Source organism: Neofelis nebulosa, chromosome X (genome assembly GCF_028018385.1).
Source record: "Neofelis nebulosa isolate mNeoNeb1 chromosome X, mNeoNeb1.pri, whole genome shotgun sequence".
NCBI classification, from domain to species: Eukaryota; Metazoa; Chordata; class Mammalia; order Carnivora; family Felidae; genus Neofelis; species Neofelis nebulosa.
The window spans coordinates 81802704-81826300 of record NC_080800.1 but is presented as its reverse complement, the minus strand read 5'-3'; the positions used below and the strand labels follow the sequence as shown (position 1 = coordinate 81826300).

The 23597-nt window shown below is 38.2% G+C and overlaps 1 protein-coding gene across 1 annotated transcript; it reads left to right on the top strand.

The window, feature by feature from the left end:
• The first annotated feature begins 4424 nt into the window (after positions 1 to 4424).
• On the top strand, positions 4425 to 22818 carry TAF7L (TATA-box binding protein associated factor 7 like). Its single transcript, XM_058713266.1, has 13 exons — positions 4425 to 4719; positions 8149 to 8216; positions 9029 to 9107; positions 10610 to 10743; positions 11426 to 11552; positions 11787 to 11842; positions 14896 to 14937; positions 15730 to 15877; positions 16222 to 16335; positions 16760 to 16972; positions 17169 to 17281; positions 18426 to 18485; positions 21968 to 22818. Exons 1-13 carry the CDS (start codon positions 4464 to 4466, stop codon positions 22010 to 22012), a joined length of 1455 nt encoding a protein of 484 aa, XP_058569249.1. The 5' UTR covers positions 4425 to 4463; the 3' UTR covers positions 22013 to 22818.
• Positions 22819 to 23597: the final 779 nt, after the last annotated feature.

Sequence of the window (23597 nt, the reverse complement as noted above, 5' to 3'; positions counted from 1 at the left end):
CAGTAGAACAATGTCATACCAAATAGAGAATATCAATAGAGATAGAATTTATAAAAAGGAACCAAAAAAGAAATTCTGGAGTTGAAAAGTACAATAACTGAAATAAAAAAATTCCCTTGAGGAGAGAGTTTTGAGGAAGATTTGGGCAAGCAGAAGAAAGAGCCAATGAAATTGGAGATAGATCAATCCAGATTATCTGAGGAGCAGGAAGAAAAAAGAATGAAGAAAAATTAATAGAAACTCAGAAACTGGTGGGACACTATCAATCATATTAACATATACATAATGGGATTTCCAGAGAGAGAGATGACAGAGAAAGAGGGAGTAAAGAATATTTGAAGAAATAATGGCTGGGGTGCCTGGGTGGCTCAGTCGGTTAAGCATTTAACTTCGGCTCACGGTTCACGAGTTCAAGCCCTGCATCAGGCTCTGCGCTGTCAGAGAGCCTTCAGATCCTCTGTCTTCTTCTTTCTCTGCCCCTCCCCTGTGTGCACATGTGTGCACTCTCTCAAAAATAAATATTTTTTAAAAAAGAAAAAAAAGAGATAATGGCCAATAACCTCCCATATTTGATGAAATACATGAATCTACACACCAAGAAGTTAACAAACTCCAAGCAGGATAAACTAAAGAGACCCTCACTGAGATCTATTATAGTCAAATGGTCAAAAGCAAAAGAGAGAATTTCGAAGGCATAAAGGAAGAAGTGACTCATAATGTACATGAAAGCCTCAGTATGATTAATAGCCTATTTGTCTTCAGAACTCATGGAGGCCAGAAAGCAATGGGATCACATATTCAAAGTGCTGAAAGAAAAAATCTTGTCAAGCAAGAATTCTGTATCTGTCAAACTACCCTTCAAAAATTAAGTAGAAATTAAGACATTACCAGATAAAAAACTGGTTTGTTACTAGTAGACCTACAAGAAATGCTACAGAGTCCTTCAGGCTGCAATGAAGGGACACCAGACAGTAACTCAAAGGCATAGGATGAAATACGAACAACGCAAAGGGATATACAGGGGCAAATTTAAAAGCCAGAATTATCATATTTTTGGGTTGTAACTCCTCTTTTCATCTTCTACAATATTTAAAAAAGAAACACATAATAATTATTATAAATCTATGTTATTGAACACACAATGTATAAAGGTGTAATATGTGACATTAATAACATTAAAGGGGAGAACAGAGTTATAAATAAAGTAGCATTTTTTACACAGTTAAAGTCAAGTTGGTATCAATTAAAATTAGATTTTTTATAATTTTAGGATGTTATATGTAACATCCATAGTAACATGTTACCCATGGTAACCATTGAGAAAATATCTATAGAATATAAGCAAAAAGAAATGAGAAGGGAACCAAAACCTGTCACCACAAAAATCAACTAAACACAAAGGGAAATCAGGGACAACAAAACTGTAAGACATGTAGAAAATAAATAGCAAAATGTCAGAGGCCTTCCTTAATAGAAATTATTTTAAATGCAAATGGTTGAATTCTTCAATCAAAAAGGCAGAAAGATTGGCAGAATAAATAACTATTGGGCCAAAGAAGAAATCATAAGGAAAGTTAGAAAATTACTTGAGAACAATGAAAGTGAAAACACAACATAAGAAAACGTCTAGGATGGAGCAGAAGCAGTGCTAACAGGGAAAGTTGTAGCTATAAACACTTACATTTAAAAATAAGAGAATGGGGCACCTGGGTGTCTCAGTCAGTTAAGCATCTGACTTTGCTTAAGTCATGATCTCACAGTTCGTGAGTTCAAGCCCCACGTCCGGCTACATGCTGACAGCTTGGAGCCTGGAGCCTGCTCTCGTGTTTGTGTCTCCCCTTCTCTCTGCCCCTTGCCCACTCACTCTCTCTCAAAAATAAATAAACATTAAAAAATTTAAAAAATAAGAGGCATCTTAAATCAACAACCTTACTTTTCGCTATAAGAAACAAGAAAAATAAAACAAACTAAACCTAAAGCCAACAGAAGGAAGGAAATAATAGAGATTAGAGCAGAAATCAATAAAATAGAGAATAAAAATAGAGAAAATCAATAAAACCAAGAGTAGATTCTTTGAAAATATCAACGAAATTGAGAAACCTTTAGCTAGACTAAAACAAAAAGAGAGAAGACTTAAATTAATAACACCAGAAAAGAGATCAGGGACATCACTGTCAATTTTACAGAAATAAAACGGATTATAAGAGAATACTATTAACAATTGTACATCAGCAAGTTGGACAACCTAGATGAAATGGGAAAATTCCTAGAAACACAAATACTGAAAATGAATTATAAAGAAATAGAAAATCTCAACAGATCTATTACCAATAAGGAGATTAAGTCAGCATCAAAAACTTCCCAACAAAGAAAAACTTAATGAGATGGCCTTACTGATTAATGCTATCAAACATTAAACATATTACTGCCTACATTTCTCAAACCATTCTAAAACATATGAGCAGCAAATACTTCCCAACTCACAGCATGAGCAAAGTGAATGAAGCCAGATACAAAAGGATGAATGCTATATGATTCTACTTATGTGATGTACCTAGAATAGGCAAATTCATAGAAACAGAAAGTGGAATAGAAGTTACCAGGAGCTAGGAGGAACAGAAAATGGGGAATTACTGTACATCTAATTGTGTAGGGGAAGTCTATGTAAACAAAGACACAGAGTGAAGGGACCTGGGCTTAAATTATGTATTGGCTCTGCCATTTACTACATGTGTGACATGGGTCAAGTTAATTAACTTTTTCAAATCTCAGTTTACTTATCTGGAAAAAACCCAGGTCACAGTCACACCAAACTCACAGAGCAATTGTGAGGGTTAAATAATACATACAAAGCACTTAACAAAGAGCTTAGCATCTAAATAAGTGCTCAATGAATGTTAGCTATTATTAACCTTAGAATGGTTTCTGGCACATAACTCCATACATTTCTGTTGAAGGAATACATGCAACTGCATATTTGCTATAATAATGAAATTGATCGGAGCCACAGTTAGGGGAGGGGATGGGGTCCAGAAGAACTTTTTGGAAAGACAGCAACATGGCAGAACAGAGCCCAGAAATATAGTCTGTATGTATTTGACAATATGATAGTATGTATATGACAGGTTATCTGTACATCAGTGCTACTTGTTGGATCACCCTTTTCCCAGGAAGAGAAACCACAATTTTCATGTCCTTTTCCTTCTTGCACATTTCATCCAATTCTTCCTTAAGAAGGGGCTGGAAATCTGGCAATAAAGGAAAAAATTACATATACGTATGCTTGTATCTTACAGGTAATTTTTGCCTCCTTCCACAAAACTCTTACCGTATTTTCAACATGTAATAAATATTTAAAATCAAGTCTGGCACATGAGATTCTCAAGTAACATTTGTTGGAAGATCAAATTTATACCTGAACAGTTACTATATTTCCTTACTCTACCTACAGGGATGTTCCCTGTGACACTTCTGTCAGGGTACTATTTTTATTTATTACTTATATCTCACTCTTTTAATATTTTTAAAGTAATTTCTACACTCAAATGTGGGGCTCAAACTCACAACCCCCAAGATCAAGAGGTGCATGATCTACCAACTGAGCCAGTCAGGTGCCCTTCTGATTCTCTTTTTAAGAAAAAGAGGGGTGCCTTGGCTGGCTGAGTCTGTAGGACATGTGACTCTTGATCCCCAGGTTGTGAGTTCAAGCCCCATGTTAGGTGTAGAGATTAGCTTTAAAAAGAAATAAATAAAAAATAAAGAATGTTTTGAAGCAGGTTTCAGTGTTACAAGATAAAAATAGGGAATTGGGAGAGAATATCGTTATTTAATATAACAGAAAGAACAGCATATGCCAATAAAGTTCACAGTTGGTAGATTTGGGTTGCAAAATAGGTTCTGAGCTTCCTAGCAGCCATCACAAGGAAAGTTAATTAAATAATTCACATGGTCTGTATGATTCAAAAAATAATTACTCAGCTATTTCAGTTACTGAAAATGGAAGTTTTCCTTTGAGTTATTAAAGAATTATTTTTTTTATATAAATGCCTTTAAGAACATACTACACTACATGAAAAAATGAGTTTCATTGGTCAATTTTGTATTTCAACCCTTGATGTAAAGATCAGCAGATGGATTCCAAAAGGGATCAAAACAGTTTTGTCTAGGTCTGAAACTCTGATAATTCAGCTTCACGGATATGATTTTTTAAAAAAATCTTGTATCCAGAAGAAATTATTGTACAATAGTCTTCCAAACATATTTGTCCCTTACAATTCAGTTTAGATGCATATTAGGAAGTAGAGATTTCACAGCTACCATCTTTAACCGGGACCCCTAATGTCTCTAATATTATACCTATGTCTTTAAGTAGGATACCTTTGACATCATTTTATGAAACTTCTGGAACCTCCAAGGTCACATGACTGAACGGGAAGCCATTTTACAATCTCCACGGGTCGACCATGGAGTACAGTGAGGAGGAGCCTCCCAATTCTTTCGAAAGTGATTCAACACCAACAGCTTCAACATCAGAAGTAACGGACTCACAAGATCCCCAAATTCCTGAAGACAGCGGAGCTGAATACTTTGGCGACCTGGGGGCCGAAACTGCCACCAATGAAGGCACCCAAACTTCTGCCGATGGCACCCAAGCCGATGTCGATGGCGGCACCGACATTGCTGCCAAAACTCCTGAGGAAAACTTACTGGAAGGGACAGGTAAGTGGTGTTAAATTTTTTTTCCCTCACAAGTTAAGAGAATTCTTTGGGGGAAGTGAACTACTAGAAGTCTCTTTGGACTGAGACTCCCTTCAGGAGAAATAATCAGTGTCACGTGTGTCCCTGTCCAAAAGATGTACTCTAGTGACGCTCTTGAGGAACAGGGAAAGGCTAATTATGTAAGAGTGGTTTGGGCGCGGATTGTAATTATTTAATGGTTTTGCGTGGCGGCCTGTTTGTCACCAGGCGAGGTCGTCTTGCTAAGGGACAAATCTGGCCAACTTAACGGATTCGAAGAGCAACTGAATGTGCCACCCCTTTTACAAATATCACTGCGCACCGGTAACACTCCCGCGGCCTCCCTGAAGGTCGCCCCCCTGTAAAAGGAATTGGTTTTGAAACTATGCTCGGCAAGGTTCCCCCACCCCCACACTGCGCTGCGCTCAGCGCCTTTCAAACCTTCCAGCTCTGCATGCGGTGAACTGGCCGCTGCTTCGAGGCCACCCGCCGGTCCGGTCGGGGGCCAGGTCGCGGAGGCGTGGCTAGGCGGGGAGGGGCGGCGCGCGCGGCTCCTACCTGTCGCCAACGCCGTCGGCCTGCAGCCCGCCTCCACGCCCGCAGCCCGGGAGCCCACCCACGCCCGCCGCCCGGGAGCCCACTCACGCCCCCTCCGGAACCCGTCCCCCACCCCCACTCTGGGGAAGAGTGTCTGCGCAGGCTTTCCGGTCCTGGCGTAAATCAAGGAGGAGCGGGTGAGTAGGGAGGTCAGAGGGCTCCCGGGCGGGTCAGCGCCCAGCTCCCGCGCACCGGACTTCCTTATCCAGCCCGCCTGGACGGCGAGGCGCGAAGGCTCGGGGCCCCTTGGTCCCACGGGAGATTTTCCAGGGAAATTGGATCAAAGCCTAGGAGCTGGACTCTTCCTTGGAAGCTTAGCGCTCCTGGGATAAGGATGAAGTGGTCATTGCCTCATATTGCAGCCAGTGGCTATGAACTTGAGAAAATACCAATTTAGGCTTGTGCTGACTTGTGCTGCCTGGAGCATGCTGTTAGGCACCCTCCAGCTAGCTATAATTCTAATTCCAATCCTGATTCCGCTGAAACGAGATGGAGCTGGGGGTGGAGAGTGGTCCTGTTTAGTTTAATTACTTATTAAAGAGTGCTTGTCTGAAAAAAAAAATGGATGCCTTTTTTAAAAATAAATACAATACAACCGGTTCATTGGGTAGATGAAAGTAACAAATTTTAAAAATAACTAAGACTCATTTCAACTGAGGTTGTCCACCTTCTCTGAAATAGTTTCAATTCTTGCATTCTTTCCTTTATATTGAGAGGAGTTGCCAGTAAGGCATTGAAATGAACAAAATACCTTAGTCTTAGTTCTGAAAAATCTAAAAGTTATTTCTGATCTGATAAAATCTTGTTTAGCAGCTAGTTCTTCAAATAATCTGTATTTCTGCTCCCAACCTTGTGTTTGCAACTGTCCGTTCTGTTAGGCAATGTGCCCAGCCCCAAGGTTTTTATTTAATTTACTTTATTTTAATTAAATTTTTGTTATGTTCACATTTAGATTTTGTATGTGTGTGTGTATGTGTGTGTGTATCTGTGTGTGTGTGTGTATGTATCTGTATGAAGCAGGAAGAAAATAAATGACTATCACAAATAATCCATCTCTCTCCTCTCATCCTGGGTGTCTCCTTTTCTGCTGCTGACCTCTCTTGCTTTCTATGCCTTTCTGGTGGTTTCTGAAGTCACACTAAAGGACTGGTGAATGATTTCACCATAATAGGGTCTCAGACTCACTTTAAGTGTTTTTAAAAAGGGTTGCAATTCTTTTAAGTGAGATTCAAATGGTTTACAGAGTATTAGGGAGCTGTGGTTAACTGGAGATTTTAATCTAATTTAAAATACAAGATTTTATAACTTGGTATGTAGCATAATGTCCTTAGAACATAGGAAGATCTTGTCTATTTTCATATATGTATATTGCTTTCTTTCTACCTTTTGAGAAAAAATTTCCTCAGAAGTGTGAGCCCTAAAACACAACGTGCAAGCCACTACAGATTTTTCCCAAATAGCTGGAAAATAAGATTAAAAATAAAAATCAACTTGGATGGGATTATTCACTTTACAGAAGTTTTTTTTTATTTTTTAAATTAAAAAAAATTTTTTAACGGTTTATTTATTTTTGAGACAGGGAGAGACAGAGCATGAACAGGGGAGGGTCAGAGAGAGGGAGACACAGAATCCGAAACAGGCTCCAGGGACGCGGGGCTTGAACTCACGGACCGTGAGATCATGATCTGAGCCGAAGTTGGCCGCTTAACCGACTGAGCCACCCAGTATAAATAAATATTTATTTATTTTTTAAATAAAAGGATCCATCTTAGAATTCCTTTAAATAACTTCTTAGGGGTATTTCAAGTAAGTGGTAGTTGTGCAGATTAAATAAAATAATAGACCTAATGCACTCAATGAAGTGCCTGCCATATAGAATGTCCACAGTGAATGTTAATAATGAATAAATTAAATTGGATTTTATGATCTATCATATCACCCCTTCAAGAAAGTGCCCATTCCATGAACCTAAGTGTACTCATATAGATAGCCTTGTCGTAAGAACTGGACTCCTAACTTTTAAACAAAGTAGTTCAGAATTGTTGATGCTGACTTTAGAGTCATAGAACCTGCCTGCTCTCCCTTGGGCTTAATTCATACCAATCCATTAAAGTGAATGAAATATTAAAAATTAAGCTCTTTTTTCCTTCAAATCATCATAGAACACTTGTGCCTGTGGTTTTGGTTGATTCTGGACTTTGGCACTCTTCCCTGCAGAGGCATGTAGTTTGCTTCGGTAGCCATCATGGCGCTGATGAATTGTAGTCCTTTACCTTAGAGTCTAGCAATATCATTAAGAAGACTAGGGGTGCCTGGGTGGCTCAGTTGGTTAAACGTCCGACTTCAGCTCAGGTCATGATCTCATGGCCTGTGAGTTTGAGCCCTACATTGGGCTCTGTGCTGATAGCTTGGAACCTGGAACCTGCTTCGGATTCTTTGTCTCCCTCTCTCTCTGCCCCTCACCTGCTCGTGCTCTCTCTCTGTCTCTCAAAAATAAATAAATGTAAAAAATTAAAAAAAAAAAAAGAAGACTAAATCATGTTCCATAACAACTTTACTTCATTTGTTATCATGTAATTTGGGCTATCCTTGGAAAGTCTACATATATTGGAAGGGAGATCAAGTGACTTTTAGAAATAATCAAGTTATGTCACGTAAGGTACTTCAGAGCTGTACACACAATGTTTCAGTGAGGGTTGTGGGCAAGATCTTGTGTAATGTAACCAGTACTACCAGAAGTGGTCAGCAGAGGGGGCAAGATGAGTTTTTGGTCACTTGATATTTTGTGTTTGCTTTCATGAACTCAAAAACAAGAGATGAGTAAAAGCCAGGATGAACCTCCTCAGGAACTTGAGAACCAGTTTATATTGCGTCTCCCACTGGTAAGAAACCCTTGTATCTCAGACCACATATCTTCAGTGCATATGTATTAGCTCTGCTTGGATTCTGTAGCATTTCTATTTAAGGTAGGCTATAAAAATTAAGAACACTTGTTTCCCAGGAATCACGTTTTATTATACAGTCCTATTCTAGTGTGTACTCTTTTAGCAGAATTCTTTCATCCTGCATATGCCACCTATCCTGTGGGTTGATTTCCTAGCAAAGGGCTGTGACAGTGAGGGATCCAGTGACTTACCAGAGGTGCTAACAGCCTGTTCACTGAACAGCCATGATAAGACTCCTTTAAAATCCTTTCTGTCACCTCAAAAGGGGCAGTGAAAGGGACCATCACTATTTCCTCAAATTCATCACCATGCAAGGCTGTTGAAGCTCATCTGAACATTGTGTTAAGGTCTCTTCCCCCATTGATACCTGCATTCAAGTAGTATTTAATCTAAGAATGTTGTATTAAGGACGACCTTCAGAAAGATATTTCCCCAATTAGGGCTAATTAATATACCCAGTAAACTGCAGCTAAGCCTTTACTTAGCAACTACAATTGAAGGGCAGCAGTGAGAGGCAGGAATGTAGGGCTTGAAGAAGGCATTAACTGTAGCTACTAAAAACCAACAATGAGATTAGAGTCAGCCTCATCCTAACTTGACTTAGCGCACCATATGTCATGGTACATGACACTGTTCCTAACATTTGGGAGATTTAAGGTTTTATTTAAGGGAGGACTGTCTGTAATACATCTATTAGCTGCCAAGTAGACAATTCATCCTTCTGATTTTTCAATCTACCTCCTTTTTAGGAACATGCATTTACTGTCAGGAAGATGGTACATTCTGGAAGTGTTGCCATGAAGGATAAACTAAAAATTGACTTATCTTGTAAGTAGTAAATACCCGTCTACCATACATTGAACAGTTAATTTATTAAGGGATTGCTATGTGCCAGACACTATACTAGATACTAAGGATGAGACAAAGAGCAGAATATGGTCTCTGCCTTGAAGACCCTAATAGAGGCTTAAGTCACTCTCATATCTTCTTTTTGAGGAAAGGAAGTAGAAATTATGTAATTTGAGGTAATTATTATACTGTGTATAAGGAAGAATTGGCGGGAGGTCAACGGTGAGATTTGTATACTTCTGTTTGTCTCTTACATACAAACTTTGTGATTTCTGACTGTTGAGGGTAATGATAAATGAATGTCCTGTACTTTTTTTTTTATAACAGTGACATATTTTTCTCTCTTTTGAATAATATTTATTAGGATTTTTAAATACAGAGAAGTATATAAAGAAGAAAATTTTAAATGGCTTATAATCCCATCACTCAGGTAGCCCTTATTGACATTCTAAAAAAGGTAATACAAGTTCATGGTTAGAAAATTTAAATATAACCAGAAGAAGACAGGAAATAATACAGATTAGAGCAGAAATTAATGCTATCGAAACCAAAACAAACAAACAAACAAACAAAAAACCCCAGAACAGATAAATGAAACCAGAAGCTGGTTCTTTGAAAGAATCAACAAAATTGATAAACCACTAGCCAGTTTGATCAAAAAGGAAAAAAAAAATTTAAGTATAAAAGTTCAAAAAGAGGAGTGAAACTCTCCTTGCAGTGCCCCAACATTAATGCCAAAGATAACTAATAATAATTGTTTCTCCTTGTTTCCTTACAGACAAAATTTTTATTCATGATACCAACATTTAAATCCCCTACATCTTTCAAGTTAATTGAAAGAATTAAAGCACCACGTCCAGCATCTTTCTGCATTTTTATTTTTTCACTTAATATTAGAAGATTTTACTTGAATCCTCTTGTGTTAAGGGACGAGCAAAAGTTAGAGACATCTGGGCAGGATTCAGAGTTGTCAGTATATGAATATATATATTCCTACAGTGTATGGATATTGTGTAGAATCTTATCTTGGTGAAGCTAACTAGAGATTATAACTTCAGATATACTAGCACCTTTCTGGGATCACCCCTTCCTTCACTTGACCCTTTGAAAATACCCATGTACAATGACATAATTGAGTGCTTCTAATGGGGTCAAAATGAATGGGGTTGAAAGAATGGAGTTTGCCTTTCAGGATGAGAATGAAACATTCGCCACTTCATCCACATTTAGTTCACAATGATTACAAAGAGACTTAGCTACTTTTGATCCAGTAGAGTAAACTGAGAAAAAAGAGCTCCATATACCCTGCCTTCTTTTCTCTGGGAAGTTACCAATTACATACACAATTCTAGCATTATGAGAAATAGTAGGTTTTGCTGAAAGACTGGCCTGTCCCACTTAAGTCTTCGTTACTTAAACCCCAGGATGCTTAAGAGTACATTGGGAAGATGTTGGCTTTAATTTTTCCTGCCTCTCTTCAGCTGATGGACGTCATGCAGTTGTTGATGTAGAAGATGTCTCACTAACTGCTAAGCTGGTTGATTTGCCTTGCATTATCGGAAGCCTGAAAACTCTTGATAAAAAAACTTTTTATAAGACAGCAGATATTTCTCAGGTATGGATGAGTTTTCTTAATCTACTAGTTCTTACATCCTTCGAGGAATCCCTTTCTCCCTACTTTTCTCTTTCTTTCAGTAGTCCTTTCCACTTGGTGAATGGCTGCTTATCATTTCTAATTCACAGCTCAATTGCACAGGAATACAGTGTCATGTTCTGGTTTGGTATTTGATCCATAACTTTTGACTTTTATCCAGATAGCTTTTATATAAAAAAAGGTTCAGGTTTGCCATTTATGATGATTGTCATCTGAAAAAAAAAATGAGGATCTGGGATCTTCTTCTGAACTTTCTGCTAAAGCAAGATGCTGTTAATTCTGGAGATTTATATTTGTTTTTTTCATCATCTCAACTGTTGATTTCTTGTTTGCCTTCTAAATCAAAATACTAAGATCTATTTGTTCTTAACATATTCCCTCTGAAGTGGTAAGTACTTGAGCTAAAAACAAACAAATAAAAACAAAATCTAGAATCCATATACAGTGTTGCAGAGACAGACAGAGAAAGAGAGAGAGAATTAATATGCATGTATATGTAATACTTGGCTTTCTGGAAATGCCAAGTACTATCCTCCTTACTGCTTACTATGCTCCAGGATTTCTGGTAGTAAAAATGATCATGATTCATTTCTAATCCAGGATTCGTGACCATAGTCAACTTCTTCATCTGTGTTAAATGTAGATGCTTGTGTGCACTGCTGATGATGATCTCCACTCTTCTCTGGAAGAATCAGTTACCTCTACTGACCTTAACGCAGTCATGAAAAATGAAAAAGAGAGAGAGCAAAAATATGTCTGGAAGCATGGCAGTAAGTCACCAGTCCCTTGCTTAGTTTGGCTGACTACATTTAATCTACTGAATCCTAATTACTTGTGAGCCAGGGACCTGTTACCACACTTAGGTGTTTGGTTCATTAGACATCCAGACACTCTTAAAGGAACGGGTCATGTCGTGAGCCAGTGGCTTTCTCTTTGTCAAATTCAGATAGATATGTGACTACCAACAGTCATATATACATTTCACCATGTTGAATTTATTTTAGTTACTCCACCACTTAAGAATGTCAGAAAGAAAAGGTTCCGCAAAACAACAAAAAAGGTTAGTTGCATGCTATTTCTGTGTCTACTGGGTGGATTAGAAGAGGAGTTAGTTGGGGATTAATTTGTTCACTGATTTTTATGTTCAGTAAACATCGATTATGAGCTAAATGCCAGGCACTGTGTGGTAGCAGTTCGGAGTATATAGTGAACAGAAACAGACCTGATCATTTAGGGATCTGGATGTGTCATGAATTTGAAACTTCTGCTAATGCTTTGCTTTCAATTGCAAAATCTAGTTTTAAAGTTTATTTATTTATTTTGAGAGAGACAGAGACGGTATGAATCGGGTAGGGGCAGAGAGAAAGGGAGAGAGAGAGAATCCCAACCAGGCTCCACATTGCCAGCACAGAGACCAATGTGGGGCTCGAATCCACGAAACCATGAGATCATGACCTGAGCCGAAACCAAGAGTTGGAGGCTTCCACCCAGGTGCCCTGCAAAATCTAGTTTTAAAGTGAACCCATCTAGAACCTGAGACTTGGAAATTGTGGTTCTATTCCTAGCCTTACCTCCAATTTGTAGAATCTTGGGCAAGCTACAGGAATATTGTAGTTTGTCTGCTTTTTTTAATTAACTTTTAAAAAAAATGTTTACGTATTTTGAGAGAGAGAGAGAGGGAGCACATGTGTGTATGTGGGGGAGGGGTTGGGCAGAGAGGGGGAGAGAGAGAGAGAGAGAAGGAATGAGAATGAATCTCAAGCAGGCTCCACACTGTCAGCACAGAGCCCTACTCGGGACCCAATTTCACAAACCCCATGAGATCATGACCTGAGCTGATACCAAGAATCAGATGCTTAACCAACTGAGCCACCCAGGCGCCCCTATAATTAACTTTTTATTTTGAAATAATTGTAGGTTCACATGCAGTTGTAAGAAATAAAAGAGAGATGCTATGTACCCTTTATCCAGTTTTCCCCATTGTAATTTTTTGCAAAACTATAGTACAATATCACAAACAGTAAATTGACATTATCACAATTCACCAATCTTACTCAAATTTCTCCAGTTTTACTTATACTTGTGTGTGTGTATGTGTGCATGTAGTTCTATGCAGTTTTTTCCCATATGTATGTTCATGTATCCATCTACACAGTCAAAATACTGTGCAGTTTTGTTACCACAAGGATCCCTCATCTTGCCCTTTTATAGTCACATTTACCTCCCTCCTACCCCACCCCTCCGTCTCTAACCCCTGGCCAACACTAGTATGTTCTCCATCTCTGTAGTGTTGTCACTTTGAGAATGTCATATAAATGGACTCATACAATGTGTAACATTTAATGCTGGCTTTTTTTCCCCCACTAACCATAATTCCCTTAAGATCCATGCAAGTTGTTGCATGTATCAGTACTTCATTCCTGTTATTGCTGAGTAGTATTCCAGGGTATGCACATACCCCAGCTTGTTTAACTGTTCACCCACTGAAGGACGTCTGGGTTGTTTTCAGTTTTTTACCATTATAAATAAAGCTACATGCAGGTTTTTGTGTCAACATAAGTATTCATTTCTTTGGGATAAATGTGCAGCGGTGCTATTGCTGGGTCATATGGTACTTGAATGTTCAATTTTATGAGAAACTACCATACTGTTTCCAAAGTGGCTATAACATGATATCTTCCCACTAGACTGTACCTGTGATCCACTTACTCTAAGTCCTCACCAGAATTAGGTGTTTGTCACTCTTTTTTATTTTAGCCATCTGATAGATGTGTAGTAACCTTGTTGTGGTATTAATTTGCATTTCCCTGATAGCTAATGATGTTGAACATCTCATGTGTTTTTTTTTTATTTTGCCATCCATATATCCACTTCAGTGAAGTGTCTGTTCATGCCCTTTGCCTGTTTCCTAAGTGGATTTATTTATTGTTGAGTTTTAAGAGTTCTTTTAATATTCCAAATATTAGTCTTTTGTCAGATATGTAGAAATTTGCAAATATTTTCTCCTAGTCTGTAGCTTGTCTTTTCCTCTTCTCCATAGGATCTTTCAAAGAGCAAAGGTTTTTTGTTTGATTAAGTCCAACTTACAGATTTTTCCTTTTTTTAATGTTTATTTATTTTAGGAGAGAGAGATAGAGAGTTAGTGGGGGAGGGGCAGAGAGCGAGGATGACAGAGAATCCCAAGCTCTGCACTGTCAGCGCAGAGCCCAATGTGGGACTCAAACCCACGAACCATGAGATCATGACCTCAGCTGAAATCAAGAGCCAGTCACTTAACTGACTGACCCACCCAGCTACCCCTACCATATCTTCTCTATCCATTCATCCATCGATTAACACTTGGGCTCCTTACATATTTGGCCACCTAGGTGCCCCTATAGATCTTTCCTTTTAAGGATCTTTCCTTTGTGTCAAGTTTAAGAACTCTTTGCCTAGCCCAGATCCTGAAGATTTTCTCTTATTTTTTTCTAAAAGTTTTACATTTTACATATACGCCTGAAATCCATTTTTGAGCTAATTTTTGTAAAAAATGTGGTGTTTAGTTCAAGGTTTTTTTTTTTTTTTTTGCCTTTGCATATCCAGTTGCCCCAGCACCATTTATTAAAAAGACTCCTTCCTCCATTGTATTGTTTTTTGCACCTTGTCAAAATCAGCTGGGTTCCCTATTCTGTTCCATTAATCTGTGTGTTGATCCTTCTACTGATATCACAGTGTAGCTATATAATAAATGTTGAAATGAGGAAGACTGTTCTCATTTTATTTTTGTCAAGATTGTTTTAGTCATTCTAGAGCCTGTACCTTTCCATATAAATTTTTTTTGTAAGTTTGAAGTTTAGAACAAATTTTCTATGTCTATAAAAACCTTGTTGGAATTTTGGTAGGAATTGCATTGAACCTATATATCAATTTGGGGATAATTGACAGCTTTACTATGTTGAATCTTTCACTCCATGAACACAGTTGCCTTGGCTTTTATACTGTCAGTCAACAGTACTTATTGAGTGCCTACTAAATGTAAAACTAAATTAAGAGTAATTTTAGAATCCTTTAAGCTTTAGTGAAGTAGAACGGTTGTAATAATAACTTCATTGTTTATTGTGTTTTATTTCATAGCTCACTGATTTCAAACAAATTGAAGAAATCAGCTTTCCTGAGGTAGAGCTATCATTATATAACTTTATTGTTTACCCTTAGTGTGTTTTATTTCATAGCTCATTAGTTTAAGGCAAATCAAAGAAATCAAAAAGGTTACTTTTTGGCCTTCATTCTCCTCTCTAACTGCCACTGCCATACAGGTACACTAAATTAGTTCACTTAAAAATGGATTTATTGTTTAATGCCTGATAACTCCTAGAGGAAAAGATACAATTTGGCCAGTGACTTTGAATTCTAATCTGCTTTTTTCTCTGATACTTATTTTAAGAGCCATTTTTTGGAAGCCAGTATTCACTTTTACCAGCAGTTGTTTGCAATTGCTTATTCCCCCTCAAAGTTCTAATTTCTATTTGTAGCATGACGAATTGGTTGCTGTGGAGATAATTGTCTAAAATTGGATTTAAGGGAGAACATGTAGCTAAGACCCAGTTTTTATAGGAAAGTCTTTAATAATAAAGATGTGGAAAAGTGAACTTTGGGAATTTGGATCTTTAAGCCAAATTACTTTTAAATAACAAGTAAGGAATTGTAGTTGTTTGCCAGTATGGGTCAGGGCCAATAATTAATAACTGAGGCCTAAGGGTTGTGCTTCTGAGAGAAGTCTTTAACACAGAGTTGCAGATCGAAAAGATTAAATGTCTCAAGTTAATTTGTTTGAATGGGAAAAAAAATAAGCTTACCATACAGAAGCCTAGAGCCTGGTCAAAGATTTCTTCATAAATAGCATTACTTAAAGTAGAAATTGATTTGGATATTAAAGAGACCTAATTATTTGAATTCATTTGTATGTAGGAGCAGGGCATTCCTGCAAAACACAGGGTGTTAAATGACATTACTGATATCCCCACTTCCCCTGCTTTGGTTCAATACACTGAATCTCCTGATGTGGAAAAGGAAGTGAAAAGACTACTGTGTTCAGATGCTGAAGCTCTCAGTGCTCGTATCCTTTTATACTAAATATTTTCCTTGTAGCCTGTTCCGCCCCATATGTACTTGCTGACAAGCCCTCACTTCTGGTATTTGTGTACTAATTTTGGTGTGTTGAACTTCAGATTTTTGTTATAGAAATGTTACTTCCTAGCTAGGAATAGTAAATTAACACAATAGAAATGTATTTACTTGTGTAATCCAATAGGAGGTACTTCTTCATACTAGGAATCCAGATACAGATGGCCTGAAGTTGGACCAAATTAAATAGCACTTTCACTCAGAGAACCTCTTCCCTTTCAACTGTGCCTTCTCCTTTCTTTCTGCTTGTTCCTTGACCACCACCCCTCCTTTCAGGATGGGAAGTCATTGCTGAAGACGAAACCAAAGAAATAGAAAGTCAAGGCTCTATCCCAGGCTTTGCAATGTCCTCAGGAATAAGTGGCTATAAGCAGGGTCATTTCTCATCAGGTATGTTAATAAAGACAAAACAAGAGCTTCAGAGAAGGCAGGTGTTGACTGTGCGGAAGACCATTCTCCAGAGACTCACAGGCCAATCACAGAAAAAGGATGCCTTGGCCTTTCTTTCCTCTTCCTTCAGTGCTTCAGGGGTTTTAGACTGCTGTTCTAATCTCCCATCAGTCCCTGGTATCCTAAATTCCTGTGGGCCCTTAGATACTCTAAATGTCTTGAACACTGAATACACGAATGAATGTTAGTGTTTTGCATTTCCTGCCATTGCCTTAGGAAGGGAAGGATCTTCCTGTGAGAAAATTATTTATAAAATTCATTGGTTGCCCAGTGAATTTGAGGGAAGGAAGATAACTGCAGCTTGAGTAAGAGTCATTTGAAAAGATTCAGATAGATTCACCTTCCTCTTGCTTGAAACCAATAGAATATGGTATGTTTCGGGAGATGTTCAGTGACTCTAGTAGCAACAGTGATGATGAGGAAGAGGATGAGGATGATGAAGAGGATGAAGAAGATGACTACGATGATGAGGATGAAGTTGAGAAAGATTATTATGAAGAGGATCTGGAAAGGGAGCTACAGGCCAAGTTCTTTGCATCTGGCCAGTATGAGGCAAAGGAAGGAGCCAGTTCAGCAGGTAAGTTATGGAGGAAAAACCAAAGAGGTGGGACAGAGTGGGTGGCAGTGCTGAAGATTGACTTTAAACATGTGTTACATGCAAGGCTAAGTTTGAGAAATTACAGTTGAGATGTGGAGTGGAGTTTTGGTTGACTTTGATTTTGGTCCACTAGTTTGGGCTATGTTTAGTTAAAATTTCTGTCTGTCTCTGTTAGTCATGGATATTCAGAAGCAGATTCATTACATGGAGAAAAAGCTCCAAGAGATTCAATGCAAAGCACAAAGACAGAGGGATCTCTTAAAGAAAGTGGAAAACCTGACACTCAAGGTAAATTCTTGTTGGCTGGGATAAAGTTACCTTGATATCCTACTTTCAAAATCCCATCTTTGTGTTTCTAACTCGTATCATCCCTGTGCAGCATTCTTACTCATTTTTTGACCTAAAACAACCTCTTAGAAACCCCTAATAAGATATAGCCCTATTTCCTTTTATCTGAGTAATTTTGATCATCTCATACAAGAATTTTTGAGAAGAGACAAGGAGACTTGAGATAATGATTACCAATACTGAGCATCTGTTATGTGAAAGGCACAAAAAGAGCTAAGTATTTTACATGTATCATCTCATTTCATCCTCACATTCCTGAAATACAGGTACTGTCGCTAATCTTATTTTATAGATAAGGAATTGAAATTCAAAGAGGTTAAGTAACTAGTGGTAAGACATAGATTGAATCATGTTGTTTGTACCAAAATGTATTCATTGAAGTGAAAGAAAATTAACGAAGTTCATTTTTAAATGTTATGATGCATGCCTGAACAAGAATAAATATCTTGCTTGATTTTTATTAACATATATTTCAACAAAAGGAAAGTGTATGTTTAGGCCATGTTTACATCCTTTTTTATAGTGAGGGAAATTCTGAAGCATCTGGAAAATTCCTTGCCAGATTTCATTTTCTGGAGAGCCGTAGTCATCAAAATGTAGTAACTCAACACAGAACTGTACCTATTTAGAATATTGTCCTTTACATTAACCAAGTGAGATAATAGATGTGGACACACTTTGAAAGATACAGTTGTATTGATGTTGCATGGAGGACTAGTTAGGAATAATAATATTCTGCCCTAGTGCAGGGAAATGAATGAGTCAGCACCAAATTCCAAGTCAGCTTTTTTAATAGTTCGCCACAGTCAAAGGATTTGTGCTAAACTAGAAAAAGGTAACATGAAGGCATTCCAACCATTTATTTTAAGGCAAGAAAAAAATATCGTGTGTAGGTTTATAAAATCAAATCAGATAGCTCTGTACTTAGGGGATACAGTTTTTATACTCTGAATCCTTTAAAAAGAGTGCTCTTTTGTTATGACTGACAGTTTGCTTATCAAATTATTTGCCAAACTCTTTGTCTCACTTCGTTCTCTTTTCCTTTGAGACTCAGCATTCATCATTTATACAATTTGTTTTCCAGAGTTATTTACAGTCTGTGCTGGAGCAGCTTAAGTTACAGGAAAAAGAAAAAAATGAGCAGGTGAGAAGTGTTTTCAAATCAACCAGAAAACATTTGATACAAAGACTCCCCAACCCCACCCCCAAAGTCATTTCTGGCTGTTCCTTTCACAGGATCAGTAGTGACCAAATCTTCTAAATGAGGATAGCAGGTTGGAACAAGGTTTTTGTGAAAATTCACTCATTCAGCAGATACTGAATGCCTATTAAGTGAAAAGTACAAGGTGTACGTACCGTGTTGAATAAGACAGAGTACTTGTCCTCATGGAGATGTCTAGCATGGAAGATTGACAGTGAACAAATTAACATACAAATGGAGAAGTGCAAATGGCAAAAAAAACGTGCTTTGAAGGAGGAAAAAACATCAGTGGTGCTATTTGAATAAAAGGAGTCCTGAATTAAATGGAATTAAATTAAAACGACGGGCCTTTCTGAGGAGGTGATACTTAAGCTTAGACCTAAAGAGTCAATCTGAGTGAAGAGGGAATGGAGAGCCTCTTGGGTGGAGCATATGACAGGTCCCTCATGGGGGAAAGAACCTGGCCTTTCTGAGGACTTCTGGGCTATTTAAAGCAAGGAGGAGCATGACTTAACATAAGGTTGTAGAAGTAGGCAGAGGCCATAGTGTATGGTCCCTTGCAGGCCATGATAAGGAGGATGGGTTTTAGTCTTAAGTGCAGTGGGAAACCCTTGAAGAGTTTTAAGCTGGAGAGAGTCACATTTAATTTAAACTTTTTAAAGACCACTCTGATTCTTATCCGGAGAATGGATTATAGGGGGGGGGGGCAAGACTAGAATCAGGAAGGCCAGTTAGGAGGCTGTGTGGTAGTCTAATAAGAGAAAATGACAACCTGAACTAAGGTGGTGGCAGTGGCTATGGAAAGAATATATATATATATATTAACTGCAATAAAAATGTTTTTATAACCACTTTGTTGAGATATAATTCACGTACCATACATTTAAATTGTATGGTTTTAGTATTTTCACAGAATTGCACCACCATCACCACAATCAGTTTTAGAACATTTTCATCACCCAAAAAGAAACCTGTATTCAATACCAGTCATTCCCCATTTCTTCTGAATTTCTACCACTTGCCAGACCAAGGCAACCACTAATGTACCTTCTCATCTACTTTGCCTATTCTGCTTATTTTATCTAAAAGGACATATATAATGTGTGGTCTTTTGTATCTGGCTTCTTTCACTTAGTATAATGTTTTCAGAGTTAATCCATGTTGTGGCATGTATCAGTAGTTTATTCCATTTTGTGGGTGAATAATATTCTAATATTCCATGTGTGTAAGCATACACACACACCACGTTTTGTTTATCCATTCATCCATTGATGGACATTTGGATTGTTCCCACCTTTTAGCCATCATGAATAATGCTGCTACAAACACTCACATATGAGAGAATATATTTTAAAGGTAGAATGGATGGGAGTTGGGCCAGTTACTGGGTGTTGAAGGAAGTGTTAAGGATGCATGCCAGATTTCTGACTTGAACAGCTGTATTATTTCAAGCCACAAGAGAGTGAGAAGACTGAAAAGAAGGTACTGTAGGATAAGTGAGGGTCAGGTAGCTGTACAGAAGATGTATGCTGGCTTCAGCCCTATAAAATTGAGGGTAATAATCGTAAAGGAACTGGGGGCCATATGATGATGGGCTTAGCATGGGGCTCTTAAGATAGAGACACCAACCCCCATCCCCATTACACATACAAGCAAAGCCAGGGGAATTCTATATATTCCCTTCCAGTCAGCAAATCACTTAACCAAGTACTGCTCATAAACAACCATGTGAACAATTAACGCCAAATTGCTTTAGCACAAACCAAACATCTTTGTTTTCATCCGTGTAAATAGTATTGGGGAATGCTATTTTCAACATGGAAATGTAGCTGTGAACTTTATTCACTCACATTCCTTTACCTTATTAGTTCATTTATAGCCTACTTGAAGCTAGGTTCTGTAGTAGGGAGGTACAAAATGCTTACAACCCAGTCTCTGCCTCCAGGTGGGAAGAGATCCATGAGAGGGACAGGAATTTAAAGGAATGAAGTCTCACTTTTGTCCATAGAGACTAGGGATGACTTCATAGAGAAATGATGTTTGGCTGGTTCATAGAGAAATGATGTTTGGCTGGAGCCTCAAAAGGTAGAGTGGGGTTTTAATAAGGAGATAGGGAAAAGAGGGTATTCTGTATAGAAAGTAGCATGCATAGTGGCTCAGAGATGGTGATGACAGGCTAGAGTTGAGATTTTTTGTTTAGGGCATAATGAGCCACCAAAACTTTTTCACCGGGGGAGTGACTCAGGAAGATGTCTCTGCCAGGAGTGTGTAGGAGAAATTGTTGAGTGGAGAGATACTAGAGGAAGATGCAAGTGATGGAAGGAATCAGAGCTTAACAATTGATTGGATTCATGGGCCCAAAAGGAGAACAAAGAGGAGTCCAAAGCCTGAGTAACTGGAAAATGGTGTGCCACTAACAGAAGACAACAGGGAGGGAATTGTTGGGGGCGGGGGATGGAGAAGATGATGAGCTAAATTGGAAGCACGTTGAGTTAGAAGCACTTTAGAAAATGGGAGATTGGAGAGTGGCTCATGCAGAGAAATGATCATTGAAGCTGTGGGGATAGATGAGTTAGCCAGGTTGACTGTTTAGCAAGAAGTCCAAACCTGGGGAAAAACCTTCCTTTAGGGGGTGGTGAGAAAGAGAGCCCACAAAAGGGAAAGAACTGGAGCAATCAGTGGTTGTAATCCTGTCGGCACCAGAGTGTAGCCTCTAAATTACTGTAGAAGCAATTCTCGTAATTTGGTAGGTGATGTGCAGCATAGGATCACTTTCTAATGCTCCATTCCTTTCTTTCACAGAATGAAAATCTACACTGGTATGGAGTGACCTAAATTGAATAATACTCAAAACCAATCTCTGTCCCAAAGACAGTATACCTCTCAATGTTTTTGGTCACTTTGCCATTCCAAGTAAAATAAATAAAGAGAGAGATAGATAAATAGATAAATAGGTAAATAAATAAATATTGGTCAGGTCTTTGGTTCAGTTTCCAAGTGTATCATAACATGGTAAGAAGCAGCAGCTAAGACTTGGTTTAAGATCCAATGTGTTCAGTGGGACAAAAGCCTATCCCAATTGCTTTATTTTCTCACTCTTCAAATCTTCAAATGTGGCTACAGTGATCCCTCTGTACACTCTTCACAGAAATGCAAAGTCTTATCAGAAGCATATTTAATTTTGAAGCATATTCAATTTGAAAGCTTCTTTTTAGAAGTTTGGCACAGTAAAAGACAACGTCATGCAGTGTTGTACATGCATTCTTGACTGTGGCACTGTTCTTTGGAACATTGCAAGACTCAGATAACCATATAAAATACATATTACAGTAGTTCTTTTTGGTTCATACAAGTAAATCCTAGATCAAGTAACGGAACCTAAGATTTCAGAGCAATTTTTCATATTTTTCTGCCTCTCCCTACAGCTCATTTTCCTCCGGGAACAATTGAAATCTATTTTGGAGAAGTAAGAGAGCCTTCAGCCTGGCACATGAACCTTGGATTCACTATCCAGACTGAAGACTGGATGAAATTGTACGTGTTTCTGTCCCTTTCATTGCCGTATGCGAAGTCATTTGTTATTTGTTGATCTGAAACTTTTTATGCTAGTCACATTTGAAGTTTATAGCTGTGTAGAAAGGGACAGAATATAAAAAAGCAGTAGACCTAAAATCCCAACTCAATATAGAACTTCCCTTCTCTTTATCAACTTGATAATTGCTTACATTGCCTCTGCTCTGTTGGTGCCATCAAATGATTCAGCCATGCTTTCCAAAGACAGTCTAGCCTGAAGGCCATACAGCTAGCTGGTTTGTGTATGTTTTCAGTTCCCTTCTTCTATTAATTTTAAATATTTCCTAAAACATGGAACAAATCATTTCTACCAAAGGCTAGGACCTCTCACAGTGAATTAAGTGCCTATCTCCCAGCAGTTAACACCAGCTTGTGTCCTTTGTTAAGGTAATAGGGGCTGCTTTCCTGCTCAGGGATGATTTCTTGCTGCTGCTATCTTTGTTCTGTTGTGTTTTTAGGGATTGTGTCTGGTTATTATTTGACAGCTAAGAGAATAGTTAGGACAGAGATGAAATTCTGAGTTGTTATCCTTATTCTGAGCCTCTTTATCCTAACCCCCATCAGAAAAGGTTAGGAAAAATCAGATGCCTGTGATGCCTGTGAAGACTCCCTTAAAAACCCTGAGTGGGTTTATTTTTTCAGCTGTATTGTTAAAGTTTTCTGGCCTGTGTTCTTTAAGCAATAAATAAATTCTTCATTTTAATTGGATTGCTGTCACTTTATTAAACTGCTCCCATGATGAATACACTCATATCCAAAAGGAAACTGGAGAGACAAGCAATAAACTCTACCATTAGGAAATGACATAAGATGCTGTCAATACTGGGGCATCCTTCTAAAGAGCTCTTGGGATAACTCCTAATGAACTAAGCAAACCATCTCACATTAACCATATAGCACTGGGAATTTGAGAAAGCATCTAGAGAAGTGACTAAAATGGCAGTATTTGCATTGATTTATGTTGTAGTGGAAAGAACACAAGGTTGGAATCCTGGCTTTTCCATTCACCTTGAGCAAGTCCCTACACCTCTTGGAGCCTCTGTTATTTTTTCATCTAGAAATCAAGGATGATAATGCTTATGACCAAGAGGCATCTGAGAGTTTTCTGGAAGTAGTCCAGCTAGACCCAGGTCTGGTCCCAATTGATGGAGTCAGTGTTGCTCTAGGAAATGAACTCCCCAAGTTTTCTGTGCCTCTTATAGTGCTCCCATTCCAAGTTCAAGTTAATAAGCCAGGGGCAGTGAAGTTCAGGTCAGTATGTATGGGCAGGCCCTGTGGAGGAGGATGGAAGATGGAAGGGATGCTGGGGGCAAATGCAGGGAAGAAGCAGGACTAAGGAAGATATGTTAAGGGCAAACAAAATGAAGTTAAGATTAGGAAAAAAGCTAGAAGACAGCTTGAAAACCAAGATGATATATAAAAAAAAATATTTTTTTCAGAAATTCAGGCTTTAAAAGATGAGAAGAAAGGGAAGTGGGAGAA

Bases quoted from the DNA above. Each gene is read 5' to 3' on its own strand.
- TAF7L (XM_058713266.1), top strand. From the start codon at position 4,464: ATGGAGTACAGTGAGGAGGAGCCTCCCAATTCTTTCGAAAGTGATTCA. The intron at 11,553-11,786 runs GTAAGTCACCAG...AATTTATTTTAG, and splicing joins ATATGTCTGGAAGCATGGCA to TTACTCCACCACTTAAGAAT. The intron at 16,973-17,168 runs GTAAGTTATGGA...TGTCTCTGTTAG, and splicing joins GGAAGGAGCCAGTTCAGCAG to TCATGGATATTCAGAAGCAG.